Source organism: Chelmon rostratus, chromosome 19 (assembly GCF_017976325.1).
Source record: "Chelmon rostratus isolate fCheRos1 chromosome 19, fCheRos1.pri, whole genome shotgun sequence".
NCBI lineage: Eukaryota > Metazoa > Chordata > Actinopteri > Chaetodontiformes > Chaetodontidae > Chelmon > Chelmon rostratus.
Window position 1 is genome coordinate 3,221,717 of NC_055676.1, and position 19,246 is coordinate 3,240,962.

The window sequence follows — 19,246 nt, forward strand, 5'->3', positions numbered from 1 at the left end:
TCCCATGCTCCAGCTCCTCAGTTGTGCAGATTCACTATTCAGTACTTTTTGGTTTTGGACTGTAAAGTTGATTTTAAGATTTGCACATTTTTCACTAGTTGACCTCCCTAGTAGACTAGGGAGTTTGTTAAGACTAGAATCAGAGGGTATTCAATACCGATCGATATAATCATTAATTAAAGATCAACTCCCAACTGTTACAAGAACAAATGCTTTTTTTTATGGTGTCATGATGATTATTAATGCTGACAGTGTTCAAATTAATGTTAGCCTTGGTTAGTGGGTTGTATTTTTTTAATCATTTAATCACTATTTTGTGATGGCACAGTCTTTATGACAACACAGAATTCTTCATGGGAACACAAACCCAAAAACATATCAATAATAGCTTGGCTGTGTAATTAATATAAAATATAAATAATAAAAAAGTAAAATAAATAAAATGAATAAAATAAGATCACAGAGCAAGTCTCATAAGACAGAACAAGATATCAACCTGCCGGGACCCACGTGGGGAAACACCCACTCCCATCCCTTTATCAAATGATGCCTCTGATTTTATATTCATGTCATGTAGACGTTTCAACTTCTGATTATCACTCACACCAACATTTAAGTTTCAACTACAACTGTGAAATTCTGGAAAGCACTTCAAGGTAATTAAATGCTTATGCAATGGTCATGATGAACAATATAGTGCTCTACTATTCATGCTACATGGTGCCAGAAGGCACCATTTTGTTGTTGCTGATGCCAATTTTCACTAAGCATAACTATATTTGAGTACATGTACATGATCACAACAATGTGCTTTAGGTTGTGCGTCGTCAGAATTTCGAGGCCTCTAAAATTTACAATTTTACATTTGTAACAATAACTAATTCCTCCTACTATATGTGAATATCACAGTATCATCTGCATATAGGATTCTTTCCTAATTTTTCATATGATATACCTACAGTGACATGATTAGAAGTAGCAAGTCGCAACTGATAAGACCTGATCAATAAGAAAATGCAGGTGTCTGCATCATTGTTTCTTAAGTACTGCCTGTCCAGATTAACATGCAATCCCAGACCTTTCAAACTAAAATGGGGTCACCAGCAGTGACAAAGTTTCGGGGGTCAGAAATGTCGGAATAGTGTAGAAGTGTAAACATAGCAAAAGGTATTAAGTTAAAATGAAAATGTATCAGTGTGGACGTCGCCTCAGATGACAAAATGATATTTAACCTCCTCATACAGCAGATTTTAATATCAAATGTTTGTTTTTTTACACACCAAAGCTGGCAAACTGCTGTTGACTGCCATCCTCTCTATCTGTCTCTATTTCTTTCTCACCACTCCTCTGTTTCTGTCCTTTTCTCTCTCTCTCTGTCTCTCTTCATCCTCGCACTTGTTCACTGCATGGCTTCAGCCTGCTGCCTGCCTCTAGAAAAAAACTGTTCTCCCTTCGAGGTTTCTTTCAGTGTACTTTCATGCAATCTTTTTTATTCGTGCACCTTTATTTCACTATTTTTTACTTGCTTTCTTCCTTTCTTCACCACCGACTGATATAATGTTGCTGCACCAGTTGTTCTGTTGTTTCTGTGCTACATGTTTTCTCTCTGTAATTTGGACTGTTTGATTGACAGTTGTAGCTATTGTGTTTAGCTGCTTAGCTAGTTTTGTGTGAACAGTAAGGTTATTATTACTGCCTTTGACTGTGTTGAAATGTAAAAAAATGATCAGAAATGTCATTAGTTACTGTATCTTATACTGTATATGTTTAAGACATGATTTTACTTTTGTAAGAAAAGCTGGGCTTTCTTTTTGTCCTTGTCAAATACAAAATTGTCAAAATTTTGAAAACCAAAGTGTTCAAATCTGAAGCAACGTACTTCATCATTTGAGCTCCACGGTAGAAAGGTTTCGGGTTTCTGGCCCTAGCATAAAGAAACATCAAATCTTTGTTTCAATTTGAATCAGTATTTACGTTTTAACTGCAGCTTGCTTGTTTTTGCAGACATGTTGTTCATCCTTTTTTTTTTTTAAAGACAAGGCTAATGTTCTTTTTGAAATTGTTCCTGCTGAATATGGGCTGATAAAATGCTGGTGCCACAGTCTGAAACCTTTGGGTGCTTTTTGTGTGTCAGCTTTGGTTTGTTTTGGGTGTAGTTGGTGTTCATCTCCAAACTAACAGCTGATTTTTCATCTCTTCACCAAGTGCTTGCCGGGAAATTAAGTCATCTTTGTTTTAGTTTAACATTTATGTGCCTTTTATGACCTTCTCTTTTTATATTTTGTCACTTTTCTCCAGATAGAAGTTTTCCGCTCTGCTACAGATTATTTCCCTATTTGATGTCTTTTTCTTTTTCTTTTTCTTTTTCTTTTTCTGTTTTTTTTTTTTTTTGTTATTTTTGTATCATTTTTGGGTGTTATGTTTCTAATTTTCTCTTAAACTTGCTAGCATTGTGACAATCATCTTGTTAAAAAATGTCTTTCTCCTTAGCAATTTTTGTGTTTTACTACTTTGTACATTTTCTATTTTTTTTTGTTTTCTAATTATACAGCAGCTGTGTTTGATTTACTTGTAGCTATGTGATAAATGCTGTCCAGAGGATATTAGCTAGATGAAGATCAAGCCACTTTGTAGATGACATATTTGAAATTTCAAAACTGTTGTTATGAGCAGGCCAGAGCAGGAGAAAACTGAAATTAATGGTTCATTAACTGGATTGGTCCACTTTAGCAAATCAGAGTCTCAGAATTTTAATCCTTGAATTTAATAGTTCATTTAACAAGCATATGCCCTGCATTGTTTGCTTAAACTACTTTTTCAAATGATGGTGTGACAGTAGAATGTGTTAACATTCCTTTCTGGAGTTTTGCTAATGGTAGCAGCTTTTACTGCTGTTATTAACATCTGTGTACTATGTTGTATATATTATATATATAAGAGCTCTAGGTCTTGTAGACTTGTTCAAGGGCATTGTTGTTGTTTAGAGTTGAGTCCAGGGCTTGATTTGCCATAGTTTTTAAAATTCTGCTTCACAAAGGCCGTTTAAATGTAGCCATGTTTTAGTGCTTATTATGCTTATTAGTTAGTGCGTTTCTGTAAAGCAATTTTTTCAATTTTGTTTTTCAATGTCTGAATTCTTTCAATGTTGTGCTTCCTTTTTTCTTTTGTATCTTGTGTTTTTGTCTTTTGTCCTTGTTTCCTGACTTCTTGTCTCCTCTCTCTGTTTGCTATTGTATATATTTATATCTTCCTAACCTGTTCTTTCCTTCATGACTATTTCTCTCCTTCTCTTCCTTTACAAGCTGCTGTAGCTGCCGCAGCCAACACCAGTACTGTTACTACTGCTACTGCTGGGGCTCCAGGGGCCTCTGGGGGCCATCCTCAGAGGGCCCCTGGCTCCCCCAGCCCTGGTCCTGCTTCTCATAACATCCCCTCAGTCAATGAAGGTACAGACTGAACTGATGGGTTCCACTTAGGGAAATTCTTGCAGCCATCCTCTTTTTTCGGTCACTTATCTTTGATCCTAGATCTCCTTTCTACCCTCTTTCCTTCTGTCTTTTCTTTTGTCCCCTCTCTAGTTCCCATCTGTATTTTTAGATTTTTATTTTTTCCCCTTCCATTCATATTTCTCTTTTTCCTTTGTTCTTTTGACTTCTCTCTCTCTCTCTCTCTCTCTCTCTCTCTCTCTCTCTCTCTCTCTCTCTCGCTGTAATCACAATTCTTCACCTCCCCTCGCTTCAGTCCATCAGTTATTTATCCGCCAACTTTTTTTCCCCTGTTTCTATCCTTCTTGAGTCTCATCACCTCCTTTTTCTTTTCGTGCATCAGTCCTGTTTTTTCCCTCAGCCAATGTTAGGTTTTCATCTCAGGTGTCTCGCTCGTTTTTTTGCAGTGTCTTTGTCCTTGTTTTAGTCTACAGCACTGTCTGGTTATCTGCCTGTCCATCAAAGCTGAGTTCAGTCCACTTTCGAACCAGTCAGTTGAACAAATTAATAGTGTTTTGGTCTCCAAATTTGAATGCTGCAAACACTGTGATCTGACACAGTCATGGGAAATTAATTCAGTCCTGGAAAAGAACTGGCAGTACAGTAATTTCTCCCCAGCCGTTCATGTCCAATTTTGTGGAAAGGGTGTTTTTTGCCAATCTGCTACAAATTCAATAATTCCTGGCCACAATAATTATAACTAATACTCCACAAGAGGCTGATGGAATTATCTAATATATCACTAATTGTTTCACTGAATGAAACTTGCAGACACCCAGGATGAGTTTCCTTGTGCAGCAAAATTTGATGAGACAGAGAGCTGTGTCATCAGCAAACAAGTGGGCTTTACTGATGTTTGGATCTGATGAATTTGAGAGTGCATTGACCACAGTCTTTTGTCTTTTTTCATTTGTTGGCACTATTGTGCAGTCCTACCCTGTTTTTTCTGTTTCAGAGTCTACCTGTCTGTCTGAATGTGTCCATGTGTCCTGATGTCTCACTGTCTCTATGCTCACTGTTTGCATGCTTGCTATTTTCACCTGATGGAATGGGGACTGTGTCACCGGGGAAAAAACACAAGCCAACAAAGCAGTTTAAACGGGCCAAATAAAAAAAAATTTGACATTTAGCCTACACTCTGTTTTCACTTGCAGTCATCTGCAGTTCTTACAGTGAAATTTTAAGAGGGATACATAATAGATTGAATGCTAACTGTTTTTTTTTTGTATTAATAAGTTTTATTGTAAATGAACTAAAATGTAATCATTCTAACTTGTAGGAGTCTTTCTGGTGTCCCTCCACTGAGTCTAACGCTGTTTTTTCTTTTTAAACAGCTATGTTTTTTATTAACAGGATGTTGGTTTTTACCATGCAGGCTTGTTGCCCATCCACCCATACAATGAATGTGCTCTTAAATTATTTAAGCTGTTCAACATGTGGGGTTTCTATAGGGAAATAAAGTGCCTTTCAAAGCTGCTAGCCTTTAGTTTACAATTTTCAGAGACTAAAAAGAGTTGCTCAGGTATTTTTATTTTGTTTTACACTGGAAAATTGCAAGCATGCAGACAGAGGCTCAATCCTTCCCAGTTCACAGTAGGAATATGTAGAAGTGAAATTTCCTCTAGTTATCTGTAGGCTGTAGGAAATACATCAAGTTTTGTATTATGTTTATTCCCAAAACACTGCCCTGCAGAAACCTTATTATTATTTGTCAATTATGTTATAAACATATTATTATTGTTATTATTATTGGCAGTAGTAGTAGTAGTAGTAGTAATGTTAATGTCAAATGTGGTTAATGTGATTTCTGCTCCTGAACCTCAGTGCACAGGGTCTGCACATCAGCGCTGTGCGCCGTCACCTGCATCTTTACGCAGGATAAGATGTCATCTGTGAGCGCGCGCGAACAAACTAAAATAAAATACATTTTAAATAAATGCTCATTAATTATTTTCAAGAGCCGCCTCAGAGGGACGAAAGAGCCGCATGCGGCTCCGGAGCCGTAGGTTGCCGACCCGTGATCTAGTGGATGCATAACGCAATCCCAGACACCATCGGTAGTTTCTTTCTAGGTTGCTCTTTCTAGAAGGTGCGCCTTATAATCCGTTGCGCCTTATAGTGCGAACAATACGGCACTCATGGAAGTTTTTTAAGTAAAATGTTAATCTCCAATGCAACTTGTATCTAAAGCAGTCAGATAAATGTAGTTCAGTTCAAAGTACAATATTTACCTGAAATTTAGTGGAGTAGAATTATAAAGTAGCATGAAATGAAAAAACTTTAAGTATAGATACTTCAAATAATTTCTGAAGTCCTCGAGTAAATGCACTTAGTTACTTTCCACCACTGCTTCTTGCCTTGTTTTAGTTGTATCATCTTGTTTAGGTATTGTTTTGTCCATTGCCCAACTTTGTATTTTTTGCATTTGCTTTGTATTATGCAAGTTTTTATGCTGCTCTCATGCCTGTGTCTTCCTTTGTAAAAGAGGTTTTCAGCCTCAGTGGGACTCACCTGGTCAAATAAATAATAAATTCAAATATTTCATATATTTATTTAGTAGCTCAAGTTGTAAAAAGTCTTGTTAGCAGCATCAGTACTTTGGAGTCACTCGCAGTAACTGTTTTTAGCTGCAGCAACAGTAATAGTAGTCGTTGTACCAGTAGTTTCTGTTAGCAGCAAGAACAGCATTAGTAATAGCAGCAGCAGGTGTTGTCTTGGTCACATGATGAAGCAGGCTCTGCCAAACCATATTAGTGTCATGACCCATCTTTTGTTCAGTAGCTCAAGAAAAAATAGCATGTAACAGAAGAGCTTCCCAGGCCAGCAGGTGAGCTGACCGGATTTCTATTCATCCCCAGCGTGAGCTCGCTTCAGTGTTTCAGGTAAAAGTTTAGGGAAACATGAACATAGCAGAGGGGGTCAGCGTTGAGCAGGTATTGACGGTGGTGGTGGAAGGTAACACTTAACGAAGTGATTACAGTTTAATTTGTGTAAGGTTTCTGCAAGACAGTGTTGCAAATGTTGCAACTAGAGGTCGACTGATTATTCTTTTCTGGTTGCCAATACTGAGACAATTTGGTATTATGGTATAAGAATGATGTCAAATATTTGACAAAACATTTGATATTGTTACTGTGATATTGATTACAATGAACAGCATATTCCTGAATACGGCGTGTTTGTAATACACCTAACGGTTTGAGTTTTCCCTGTACATGTCGGTGGCGGAGGTAAGTTTATATGGTGCCCTTGGCAAAGAAATTTGTATGGAATTTCTTTCCTGCTCAAAAGGAATTCAGTGTCCATTCAAGTGCGTTTCACATACTTGCATCTCCTCTAGAAACCATATATTGAACCAATATATGTGAACAAGTTTATGTTGAGTTTCAACAAATAAGCATTTCAGCCCATTTTCTGTCACAGACATGTAAAAGCTGGTGAACATTTCTCTTGTGTTTGGTGTAAAGTGTAAATCTATGCCATTATTTTGGCTCACACTGATGCAGCGGGATTTGAGCCCTATGAAAGCGATACCAAGACATTTTGAATGTCATTTTTCTGCATCCGTCACTCAGAATAATGCAAGTGAGAAAAAGAGTTTTGTGCTTGTAGCACTTATTTCTTTTGACAACCAGTAAACTTTTTAAGTTTTCCTTTGTTCTCAAGTAAAATCTTTCACACATTGTAGTGTTCCTGAATGAAATGAAACACACTTGAGTTCATCATGCCAAGGTATCGTTATGAGGCTTTTGTCGATCCACCTGGCAGTGCTGTGTATCTGTTGTTTACTTGTTAAATGCCATCGAACATACTGTGGCTCTGGTTAGCAGAAATAATAACTTTATTATAATAACTGCTCTAACCAAGACTGCAAATAATAACCAATAATATTCCCATCCTGTATTTAACTGTTGTTAGTGTGCAAGGATTGTATAGTAAAAGGTCAAAGTGTGTGTATGTGTGTGTGTAAGCTCACTGCTGTCATATGGAAACCGTTTTTCAACTTTAAAGAATCTGAAAAAAATAGCAATTTAAGTTTAATTAATTCAACAATGTGGGAAATATGCTTTCTTTCCAAGTGTGCCTTGGAAAAAGAAAAGAAAAGCAAATCTTTGAAATTGCCTGTAGATGTTCTTTGTCCCTAGAAGATGAATCCTGGTTATTTTCCCGCCCCTTTACTTTTCCTCTAGCACCACCATCAGAAAAAATATTTCCACTTGGAGGTTAAAAAAAAAAAAAGAGAGAGAACACTATTGGTAAGCAAAGAAAAGCACCATCGTCTGCATGTTGTTTATCCTGGCCCAACACTTTCATATTGTATGATATCACATGAAATGAAAGAAAGTGCCTTCATGTGACAGCAGCGAGGTTTCTGTAGGAGCGTGTGGAAGGCTTTGGAATATACAGTAGACTTATCCACTGGCCTTCTCTGTAGTTTTTCTGACTCTGTGTGTGTGTTTGCGCACGCGTGAATGTGTGTGTGCACGCAGGTTGGAGCCAGCTGGCGGCCATGCACTGTGTGATGCTCCCGGACCTCCTTGGACTGGACAAGTTCAGACCTCCTCTGCTGGAGATGTTGGCGAGGAGATGGCAGGACCGCTGTCTGGAGGTAATACACACACACACACACACACACACACATTGTATGCTCAACTCCAAGCTAAGCCTTACAGGCCAGCCCTGTCTCTGTCTTTAATGGATGTATATGCAGTGTGGCAAAATGTTCATACTGAAGCAATCTGCAGAACAGTCACTCTCTATTAACCGCCCAATGAATGAACCTTATCTATTCCTTTTTTGTTGAAGTGGAAGTGATGGGCATTAAAAATAGTTACAACATAAATCTTTGCGTATTCAGGTGCGAGAAGCTGCGCAAGCCCTCCTGTTGGCTGAGTTAAGAAGGATTGGCCAATCAGGACGTAAGGACACCATCGACATGTGGGCTCCCTACCTGCCTCAGTATGTGGACACTGTCAGCTCCCGTAAGTACCTCACACTGCTTACACTGTTTGTTTTGTTGGTGGGTTTTGATGTTACACAATGACAGTATTTGTGTACAGTTCACATTCTTTTCATGTACTCTGAAACATGCTAACTGAGCATGGTAATATGCTATTGGAATGCTAACATGCTAGCATTCCTATTCTGTAAAGGGGAGCTGACTTTACACAATTGCATCTGCTTCCAGGTGTGGAGGATCACTATTACATATGTGGAAAAAGTTGTATAAAGCCTTTTGAGGCTCCAGAGGGAATTAAGGGGGGACTTAAGTTGGATGGCGGGCAGTGTAGACGCCAGGTTTTAACAAGGAAGAAGAATGTGTTGCTCTGGATGATACCTGTGGTTGTGCTGGATCGAATTTTGATCCTTTTCTATAAACACTCCATCTTATAGAAGGTTAATGCTAATTCAGTCGAGTACTCTTTTAATATGTTCCACATAGCATCCGGTAGTGAATAACATGCCAACTGTAGGTGTTGTGAGAGAGCATGTTAGCATCCTAGTATTAGAAATCAACTGACAGTCCTAACCTGATGGTCAGACTAAATGTCCATTTTGTTTCACTTACTTTCCTCTGATCCCATGTTCATGGTAAATGATTTGTGCCAGAGATGTTTTGTTTTGCCCTAATTCATTGTGACTGACGTTATCTGCGCAGCCAGATTTCAGTTGTAGTGACTTCTAGGACCAGTGATTTGAAATATAATATTGATTTAAGAGTTATTTCTGTAATTCCACTTACAGCATGTACAGCTACATCCATCTTATCTACAGTTGTGTCTATTTTTTTGGCCGTTTTTCATGAATGTAGCAAAGTAGCTACCTGGCTGTGTGGCACTGTGTAGGACTTTAGCCACCTAAAAAGCTGTGATTGGCCAATGATTTTTTTAACTGTAGCAAAGGCTGTTGATGAGCGCCACGCAAGACCCACTTAAACATATCTGAAATATCTATCTCTCTATCTGTCTATCTCCTCCCTCTAGCCATTCGTCTATCTCGCTCTCCTTCTGTCTTTTTTCTCACTCTCTGTCTATAGTTACACCTGCTGATGGGAAGAAAGGTGAATCGCCACCTTCTTTTACTAGAAACAGCCTTCTAAAATGCTGTGTGTGTGTGTGTGTGTGTGTGTGTGTGTGTGTGTGTGTGTGTGTGTGTGTGTGTGTGTGTGTGTGTGTGTTCAGGAGTCGCCCTGTGGTTGCCGAGGATGCTGGGGGTTTCTCAGGGGAGCAGTTGCCATAGAAACGGGCACCGGTCAGTGTTGTGTTACCACAGCAGTACCACAGGCGGGGGAGGTGGGGGGAGTGATGGGCTGGTGACCTCGGGGGACGAGGGAGGATGGAGGGAAGGAGGCGGGAACAGATAGAGCGAGGTGAAAGGGTCATTGAATTTGATCTGTGTGCTGCACAGAAGGACTGCAACAGACAGTAAGATGACTCCTGCTGGTCCTGGAAATCCTGGAATATCATGGGAGAGTCAGGAATATGTTGAATCCTCTGGAGAAGCTTGAAGCTGTTCTTGGGTGTGTCTATTCTGAAACACCAAATACGTCATTTCCACATATTGAACTCAACCTTCTTCCTTCCTGTAAAACAGGGTGTGTCAGCCTTTTCTGGTCTGTGACCCCATCTTTTTGTCCCGAGCTTCTCCTCACCCCTCTCTGCCTTCAAAAGAAACCCCCTCCAAGTCGAATTTAGCTCTGAAGCTAAGCAGCACGAGCAGCAGTAACATATCTCGAGGCTGGTGACAGACACCACAATTACACCTGCTATTAAAATGGGATTAGCGAGATAATAAACGATCCTTTGTGTTTACATCTGGTATCTTTAATGCATTCTCTTTATCCTCACTGAGATCTGAGCTCTGCACTGCGGAGCAAGACCTGCACATGAGCAATCTGAAGCAAATCAGCCCCAGACTGCTTAAAAAAATCACTGAGGTTTGTGAGTTGTTGACTTACTTACTGGATATCATTAATTTCTACTCGCACTGCTTTCATTTTTCATGCAGTTCTCTTGAATAAAGCGTCTTTTGGTGCTTTCATGGCACAGAATACAGACCTGATCAAAATCTTAAGACCAGTTGAAAATAGCTAGAATTGACCTTTTGCACATTTGGATCTTTAATGAGGTTTTAAGTAGAGCTACAATATGCAACAGTTGGACAAAAAGCATTTTGAAAAAATAATTGATTGAAAACAACAAGTAAACTGAAACAGGCTGTTTATCACCACAGGCTATAAAATCCAAAATCTGCTCAAAATTCTCATTTTCTGTCAGGCATTCACACGGCCATGCCCTCCTGATGGCTAAAGCTAAGAAGCTTTCTCTTTTTGAACGTGGTCGGATCGTCGAGCTGCATAAGCACGGCCTCTCGCAGCGTGCCATTGCCGCTGAAGTTGGACGCAGTAATACAGTCATTCTAAACGTTTTGAAAGATCCTGAGCATTATGGAACAAAAAAGTCAAGTGATAGACCCAAAAAAATTACACCTGCGCTGAGCCGGAGGATCCGATTGGCTGTCCGTCAAGACACAGGGCGGTCCTCGACCCAAATTAAGGCCCTTACTGATGCCGACTGCAGCGCAATAACCATCAGACGGCATCTGTGGGAAAAGGGTTTCAAAAACAAAAAATGAATTCAAAGACCTCGTCTCCTTCAACGCCACAAAACTGCCCGTTTAGACTTTGCCAGGGAGCATCAAACATGGGACACTAGAAGGTGGAAAAAGTTTTATTCTCTGATGACAAAAAATTTAACCTTGACGGTCCAGATGGCTTCCAGTGTTACGTTACTGGCGCTGGTTACGTGCAGATGTTGCAGTGGGCATCCCTCATGACTGAGGGCCCTCGTCTGTGTGGGAACAGCTGGGTTAACGCTGCAGTTCACGATGCTCGCTTGACGAAGGACTTCTTCAGGCAGAATAACATCACTCTTTTGGACCATCCCGCATGTTCCCCTGATTTAAATCCCAAAGAGAACATTTGGGGATGGATGGCAAGGGAAGTTTATAAAAATGGCCATCAGTTCCAGACAGTTGATGTCCTTCGTGAAGCCATCTTCACCACTTGGAGCAATGTTCCCGATAGCTTCCTGGAAACGCTCGCATCAAGCATGCTCAAGCGGATTTTTTAAGTGATTAACAAGAACGGTGGAGCTACTCATTACTGAGTCCTACTAAGAAAATATTTTGTTCTGGTTTGGAGAGTTTTTTGTAATTTTTTGAGTGATGGTCTTAAACTTTTGATCAGCTGATAAACAGCCTATTTCAGTTTACTTGTTGTTTTCAATCAATTATTTTTTCAAAATGCTTTTTGTCCAACTGTTGCATGTTGTAGCTCTACTTAAAACCTCATTAAGATTCAAATGTGCAAAAGGTCAATTCTAGCTATTTTTCAACTGGTCTTAAGATTTAATCAGGTCTGTATAATCAGTATTTCATGGCCTGTCTCTTTTAGCCTTCCCGCTGGCTTTCTTTCTAAATTTGAACACCAAGCTCTGTATGTTAAATATCTGGATCAATGTTCTGTATAGATGTCAGCATATTGTACAGATTGCGTTTACACTTACCTGATCTGAACGCAATTCGAGCCAGACTACCTCCAGATGTGGTCAAGCAGATCTGATCACATTCCAATCACAATGCATTTACACCTTGCATCCTTTTTCTTATCCAAATAACGTGTCTGGATACAGATCACATTTTGCTACCAGGTGTAAATGATGTCAAATATTTCCCCCCAAACATTAAGCCCATTTCCACAGCAAATGCTAATAAACATGATTCCAGGAATAGTTTTATTCATGTTTTTTTTCCAATGTTTTAGCGTATTCTCTAGCTGGGAATTCACTTCATAAGTTTGGTGCCAGTGTTGCATAAGTGCTACTGAAGCATCCATTCATCCATCTATCTGCACCAACTGTGACCTCCATTACAGCTTCATTGTTCTCAGAGGCAGCTGTCTTGTCAGCAGCACAGCACCTGAGGAGCTGAGAGCACAGCCACAGGACTAATTGTCTTCACCAGGCTGAAAAAAAAAAAAAAACTCACTGGAAAAGTGAAAAAAAGGCGCCAAGCCTTGATCAGTCTTTAGTGATATACAGTAGTTATTAACATACACAGCAGCAGATTTGCAATTTGAACAACAGCTGGTGAAGGATGCATGACAAAGGGGAAAAAATAGATCCTCAGCATAAAAGGTCACTGGGATTGATTCTTAATGCATGTCTGTGTCTGTGTGAATTGTTACATGTTATAAAATGAAAGACCATATTTGTTCCATAGTGACAGATGAGTATCTGACATCAAGCACCCTTAAGAACATGGAGGCGGTGCAGAAGGACCTATTTTTTTAAATGTAAATGTAAAATGTTGTATTGGTCCAGTGGTTTCCAAACTTGGGGATGCATAGAAAGCTGAATACATGATTGTGTACAATAGCAAAGCACAGAGAAGTCTCAAGTTAACATTAGCAGCAGATGATGATAAAGAACCAAACCAAAACAACATCAGCTCGTATTAAACAAAGAAGATATGATGAGACCCAAAGCAGAAAGCATCCAGTCGGAGATTATCAGTGTGATGCCTTGCAATGCTGCCATTGAGACTGTAGAGCTGTGCAGTAGAAAATCCAGTGTGCACCCATACAGCAGACAGTGTGGTAGGACAGAAAATAGCAGCAGAGATCAAATGAGGGTGAAACTTGTTTTAAGAGAGCAAATTGACAGAATTCAAATAGAATATTAAAATCAGATGTAACTTGTCAGCGTAAAATAAACACGCCCATTGTCATGATATACTACACAGTATGCTAAACACTGTACTGTTCGACACACCTTTCACACACTCACTGTGCTGTCCTTCATGTGGGATGATGAGTGGAACATAAGTGGAGTGATAGGATTTATTCCACACTGTTGACAGCCATCAAATAGTCTCTCTCTCTCTCCCCAGCAGCAGGTGTTTGAAGGAAGACACCTGTATTTATCCATTAGCTTTTAGTGCCGAGGAAATGTCACTGAGTCAGTGAAGGAGTCTCGCTGTCGCAGCATGGGGCTGTCCGCACGCGTGCGCACACACACACACACAAACACATACACACACATGCACAAAGCAGTGGCCATGACCTTTCAGCTCTCCTGGAAGTGTTTAAAAAGCTTTAACACAAAGGAAAGCGGTGAGCTGGAGTTGTTAACCTGCAATCAGAGGGAGGGAGAGAGAGAGAAGTGTCCACTCTGTCTCCATCCTCACTGCTGTGTCTAATATGCTGCATTTTTACCTTAAAGGAACACGCCACCATTTTGGGAAATATTCTAATGAACGTTCTCTCTGAGAGTGAGATGAGAACATCGACATCAATCTCATGTGTATTAAATACAGAGCTGGAATAAGGACATGGTTAGCCTAGCTTAGCATGAAGACCCAAATTTGGGGAAATGGCTCACATAGCTTAAGTTTAAAAATCAACTACTAACACCTCCAAAGCTCACAAATAAACACCGAGCTATTTCTTTGCAAACAGCAGCCAGGAGCAGCGACTACATCTGGCAGCCTGCGCTAGCTGGAAGTGCTCCACAGAAGTACGAGCAGACAATAAAACAGGAGCACGAAGCTTTAATCTTTGGGGCGGAAGACTTCCAGAGCTGCAGAGAGGGACAAAAGGGAGCAGTGGAGGCCTGGGAGAGAGCCTGCGAGGCTGGGCAAGGAGAAAGAGTCAACCTGGGGGGGCTGGGTGGATAGAGAGGGGCTCTACACACACTTTACACTCTCATATTCACACACACTTGATTAAACAAAGTCCCCAGCATTGTTCACCCTCACACGCATGAACACACACAGTTTGAAGGGTCAAACTGTGTGCGTGTGTGAAGCAGCTGTTTCTTTGATCACTGAACAGCAGTCCCCACTTCCTCTCTCTCTTTCCTCTGTCTTTGGTTTGCTATCTACCTCGATCGCCCAATCCTGCCTTTTCTTTTTTCAACTCAGTGACCTGCTGCTGTTAAAGACCCGCCTCCTCTTCTTCTCCACTCCTTTGCTTTTCTTCATCCTTGCATCTCCTCCTCCTCGCCTTTCTTTTTTTTTTGCATCTGCCTCTTCATCACCGCTCCTCTTCTTCCTCCTGCTCTATCGCTTCCACTTCATTTCCCTCTCCCCCCTTACCTCTCCTGCTCCTTCCTTTTCTTCTCTTCCTCCTCTTCACTCTTCTTACCTTTCATTTCCTAATTTGTTTTGTTTCTTTTTAGGATTCCATACTTTTATTTTCCTTTTTCCCTTCTACTTCTTCCTGTCTTTAATACAGTGTATTGCCCCCTTTTGCATCAATGATTTCTTGCAGTCCTTTATGTTATGTAATGGGGGAGGCCCTTTGTTTTCCCAGGTGGTAAAGCTGTTTGGCATATTGTTGCATTGGTGCAGGAACAGCTTTTTTCTGCAGTCCATTTTTGTTCAGGTACCTCGTCATTGTGCATCTGGAAACAGCCGTACCATTTTCTGCAGAGGAGCCTGCATTTCAGCTGAAGTTGCTTGTGGGTTTTTCTTTACATCCCGACTAATTTTCCTGGCATCCGTGGCTGAAACCTTTGTTGGTCTACTTGACCGTGCCTTGGCATCAACAGAGCCCCTAATTTTCCACTTCTTTATCAGAGTTTGAACACTGCTGATTAGCATTTTCAAGTGTTTACATTTCGTTTTATATCCTTCTCCTGATTTCTAAAGTTCAACTGCGTTTTCCTGCAAGTCCTCTGACGGTTCTTTTGCTTTCCCCACGGCTCAGTTTTTACCAAAGTCAGTGTGTAGCCCTGAATGAAATATACAGGGCTCTCTCAAAAGCTAAGAAACTCATTGACTAAACACAGACATTTATTACAGGTTTCCCTTAATGGCCAGTGTTTATGTGTATATTATCTGACCAAACATTCAAGAGCATGTCAACTTTTGATCAGGGCCATTTTTGTGATTTCAGTTATCATAATGATTTAACAGGGGCACACACAGTTCTGTGATAACGAACACCATCATCTGACCACTGTCCCTTAATCAGAGCCAACTTTTCTGCACAATCAGTCATATATAAAAAAAAAATTGCCAATGTTTCGTTGGTTCTGTGAGAGATATTTAGTTTTTTGAGTAGAGCTTAAAAAAACATGCTAAACAATTTTGGTATTTTCATAAGTAATTAAAATTGAAAATTAAAACAAACGTGACAGAAATAGTATACACTGAACACATGGGAGGTCTTCTCTCCATTGAAAAATGAAAATTACCATGATACACATCTGAAAAATGTGTTTCAACAGTGAGGCGTTCTCAAAAATAATTCAAGAACAAGTGATAATACAAATGCTAAAAAGAAACTGACCTGCCTCATCTTGGAATCAAAATACGGAAAAGAAACAAACGATGAAAATGGGAAAGTAATGAAGCTGAAAGAGAGGAGCGCTCGCTGTGATTTAAAGAACAGGAAGTACGAGAGAGAGCAACAGACAGGAGAGAGGGGCATGAGATCCTGGAGGTTAACAAGGCATGCTGGGAGCTATGTGTCATGGCTGACATGACAAGCTTGACCTTGGTGCAGGGTAGAACGCCCACCGGCCCCCCAACCCCCCTCTGTCATCCGCCCCTCCTCCACCTCCCTCTGTCCTTTTTCTCCCTCAGCTCCTGCATCTCTCTTTCTCATTCCCTCACCCAGAACAGTTGAGATATAGGCCCTGTGTGTGTGTGTGTGTGTGTGTGTGTGGCATTAACAATGAACTACCTCAAACACCAGATGCAGACCATAATTAGCTGGATCTGCACAGTGGCGTATTATGAGACAGATTTTTATAACTGTCAAGTTCTTACAGTGACATAATAATTTCACCCATACAAAGTAATCTATCAGGAATGTGTGAAATATTGGACCAGTCTGCACCTCATGACCTCCAGTGCCAAGGCAGGAGGTAGTGTGTGTCCTGTGTCCTTCATTTAGTGAAGTGGAAAGTGGGGGTGTGGAGGACCCACTCTGATGCAAGAAATCTGAGTTTGCATCCTGTCACAGATCTTTATGTGTTGTCTGTAATCTTAAACATGCTGCAGTTGCCACGCTTAGAGTTTGTAGGAAGAAAAAATAATCTAAACCATAATCCTGGATAGTTCAGAGTTCACGTCCTGCAGGGGGTCAGGTGTAGACTAAAACCATTTGGTTGTGATTTGGTTAAATAAAAAGTGAACACATCCTATCTTACAGTTCTCATGGCGACAGATATTTAACCAAGGCAAGCAAATTTCCCCAACCTTAACTAAGTGCTTTGAGTTGTCTTAACATAACCTAAAACATTTATCATGGTTTAAGGGCCAGCAGTGGACATTGTAGAAAGATGAACAGATACGTTCAGTAGCAACAACATTTCCTCATTGTCTCGATTAAAAATGGATTTCAGCCATTATTACAAACTCTTTCAAACCATGCTTGCTATTGCAAATTGGTGTATAAACCTAATTCAAATGATGATGTATTTCAAGCAAATGACCCAAGAGAATCTTTTAATCATTTCATGTCATGTTTTCAGGGAATTAGCTGTAGCCAATCAGAAGGCTCCTTCCTTTTCAGACAATCACGTATGGATAAATTCTCTACACACTGTGTAGTTCAAAATTCAATCAACATTGTAACTGTGCGACTCTGTCGCTATTTTATTTTAAAATTCTGAGTTACGAATCATAATAATCATAATTCTTCTCTGTTGCTTTCCCTCAGGTTCCCCTCATATTTTTCCTCTTACGGTTTTTGTTGCACAGTGCTTCCCCATCAGAGTCCAGAGTCAAACTATGACGTATAGATCCTAAAGCCCTCTCAATACAAACAAATAGGACTCGACAAGATCACACAGTGACACCTTCCAGATCAGAAAATCTCATGTATTGCATGTATCTTTAGTATGACTGGCTCTTTTCTGTTCTGCTGTGTTGCTTTGGCGCTGAACACTGCTGTGCATCATGTCAGTAAAGCTCGTGTGGACTGAAATTAAATTGAGCGCGAGGGAGAGCTCTGTTTACATAGAAACATCAGTCAGTCTTTGTGTCCAATCACAGCCAAGCATCAATTATGTTTTAATTAAGTTCAATTAAGTTTTATCACTTTAACGCTGGAGACGGATAATCAACAACCAGGCTGTTTATTGGCCTTCTGTCAGTGTGAGTGTGTGCATGTGTGTGATATAAAGCTGTACAGAGTCATTATGTTGAGCTGTCAGCTGTGTGTGTGAGCAGGTTAATTGGAACATGAAGCACAATGTTAACCAGGATTAATCAATGTAATTGCACACATTGTAATTACAGGTTTTTTTTATCGGTGCACTCAGGGTCTCCTCATGAACTTAGTGTGATGGTTGTGTTATTATTGTTATTGCTATCTTCCTTTTTAAAGGTATACTATGCAGGATTTTTGTAAAAAGCAATTAATAGACTCAGTGTTTGCTGCTGTGTTTTCCTGTCGACACCCTGTCTGGATGTTCTTATTTTGCTGTGGCTGGGCCGTTTATAGGCTGCAACCTCTGGGCAGTTGGTGTTTAGCCCCTAGCCAAGCCAGGTGAGGTTGAGACTTGATCAAAAGGCAGCAAGCAAGTACCAGCATGGATCCAAGATGAAGCTATGAAAATGGCGAAACAGTTCCAGCTGTAAACCTGTAACCCAAATCATACAAGTTCAGAAATTAGCTTTTTTTTATGGCTGATTTCTAGCACTGAGGAATAGTGTGATTAAGGAGTGTGGATGTAAGTGCGTATGCATGTGTGTAATTCATTAATTAGGCTGTTTTCCCAGAGATTAGACCAGTGTAGGCTCTGTTACCTTTGGTCGCTTCATCCATTAGTGCAGCATCATTCATTAACCCAGCCGCTAATGAAAAGCCACTTTTAATTGGCAATGGAGAGATAAGGGCTAAATGAAAACACTAAATATAGAGAGGCCAGGTGTGTGTGTGTGTGCGTGCGCATGTGTGTGTGTCTGTTTCCATTAATTCACCAGATAACAAGGAGGCCCAATAAACCTTGATTAGCTACTTAGCCAGGACAGTTAACCAGATAATAAGGATCAGCACAGAAACCGGGTGTGATGAGCTCACTAACAGCACATAACAGGCATTGAGGAAAGTCATACGAGTACTTCCAATCATACACTTTGAGTACACGTGCCATGTGAAATGCCTTGACTAAATGTATGTTAGTGTGCGTCTGTGTTCTGTCTGTCACCGTGTCTGCACCGTGATAAATCGCCTGTAGCTAAACATGAAAACCGCAGACCATGGACGCTCACGCTACTCTGGTGGTCTGTTTCATGTGACAGTACGTGCTGATATTTAATATTAACTGTTTGTTTCTCTCTCCTCAGCTGGGACAACCGCTGAGCCCTCCCCTCCAGCCCCGCCTCCACCTGAGGCTCAGCCAATAGAAACCAAGGCTCCCGAGGAAGAACTGGACGTCACGGATGATGACATCACAGCAGGTAGGGACATAAAATACAAGGTTTTAAAGAGTCTTTGATTCCTGATTTTATGTTAAGATACAGCAGATATGATGTTTATTTTTTCTTATAGGACTGTGGAGTTTTAGCCAAATTTAGAAACTATACGTATAAAACCGATTCTTGATATTAGGACGTGTGATATCAGACCTCGTATGCAGGAGCTCATGTTTCTCAGGAACTCGGTATATAAAGCATGAGTCACAGGAAACCCATCTGACAGGCGTCTGATTTTTCCTGACATTTCATGATTTTTTCCTGACATT

At 40.3% G+C, this 19,246-nt stretch overlaps 1 protein-coding gene across 3 annotated transcripts in view; it reads left to right on the forward strand.

Moving 5' to 3' along the window:
* Positions 1 to 19,246, forward strand: part of LOC121622953 (WD repeat-containing protein 7) — a 106,294-nt gene that overhangs the window by 40,461 nt on the left and 46,587 nt on the right. For all 3 annotated transcript variants that reach the window (XR_006007807.1, XM_041960037.1, XM_041960038.1), the window contains exons 20-22: positions 7,976 to 8,094; positions 8,344 to 8,467; positions 18,849 to 18,962. Coding sequence is in view for 2 of the 3 variants with exons in the window: in XM_041960037.1 (XP_041815971.1) it covers positions 7,976 to 8,094; positions 8,344 to 8,467; positions 18,849 to 18,962 (357 nt within the window). In the remaining variant the exon portion in view is untranslated. The remainder of the gene's footprint in view (positions 1 to 7,975; positions 8,095 to 8,343; positions 8,468 to 18,848; positions 18,963 to 19,246) is intronic.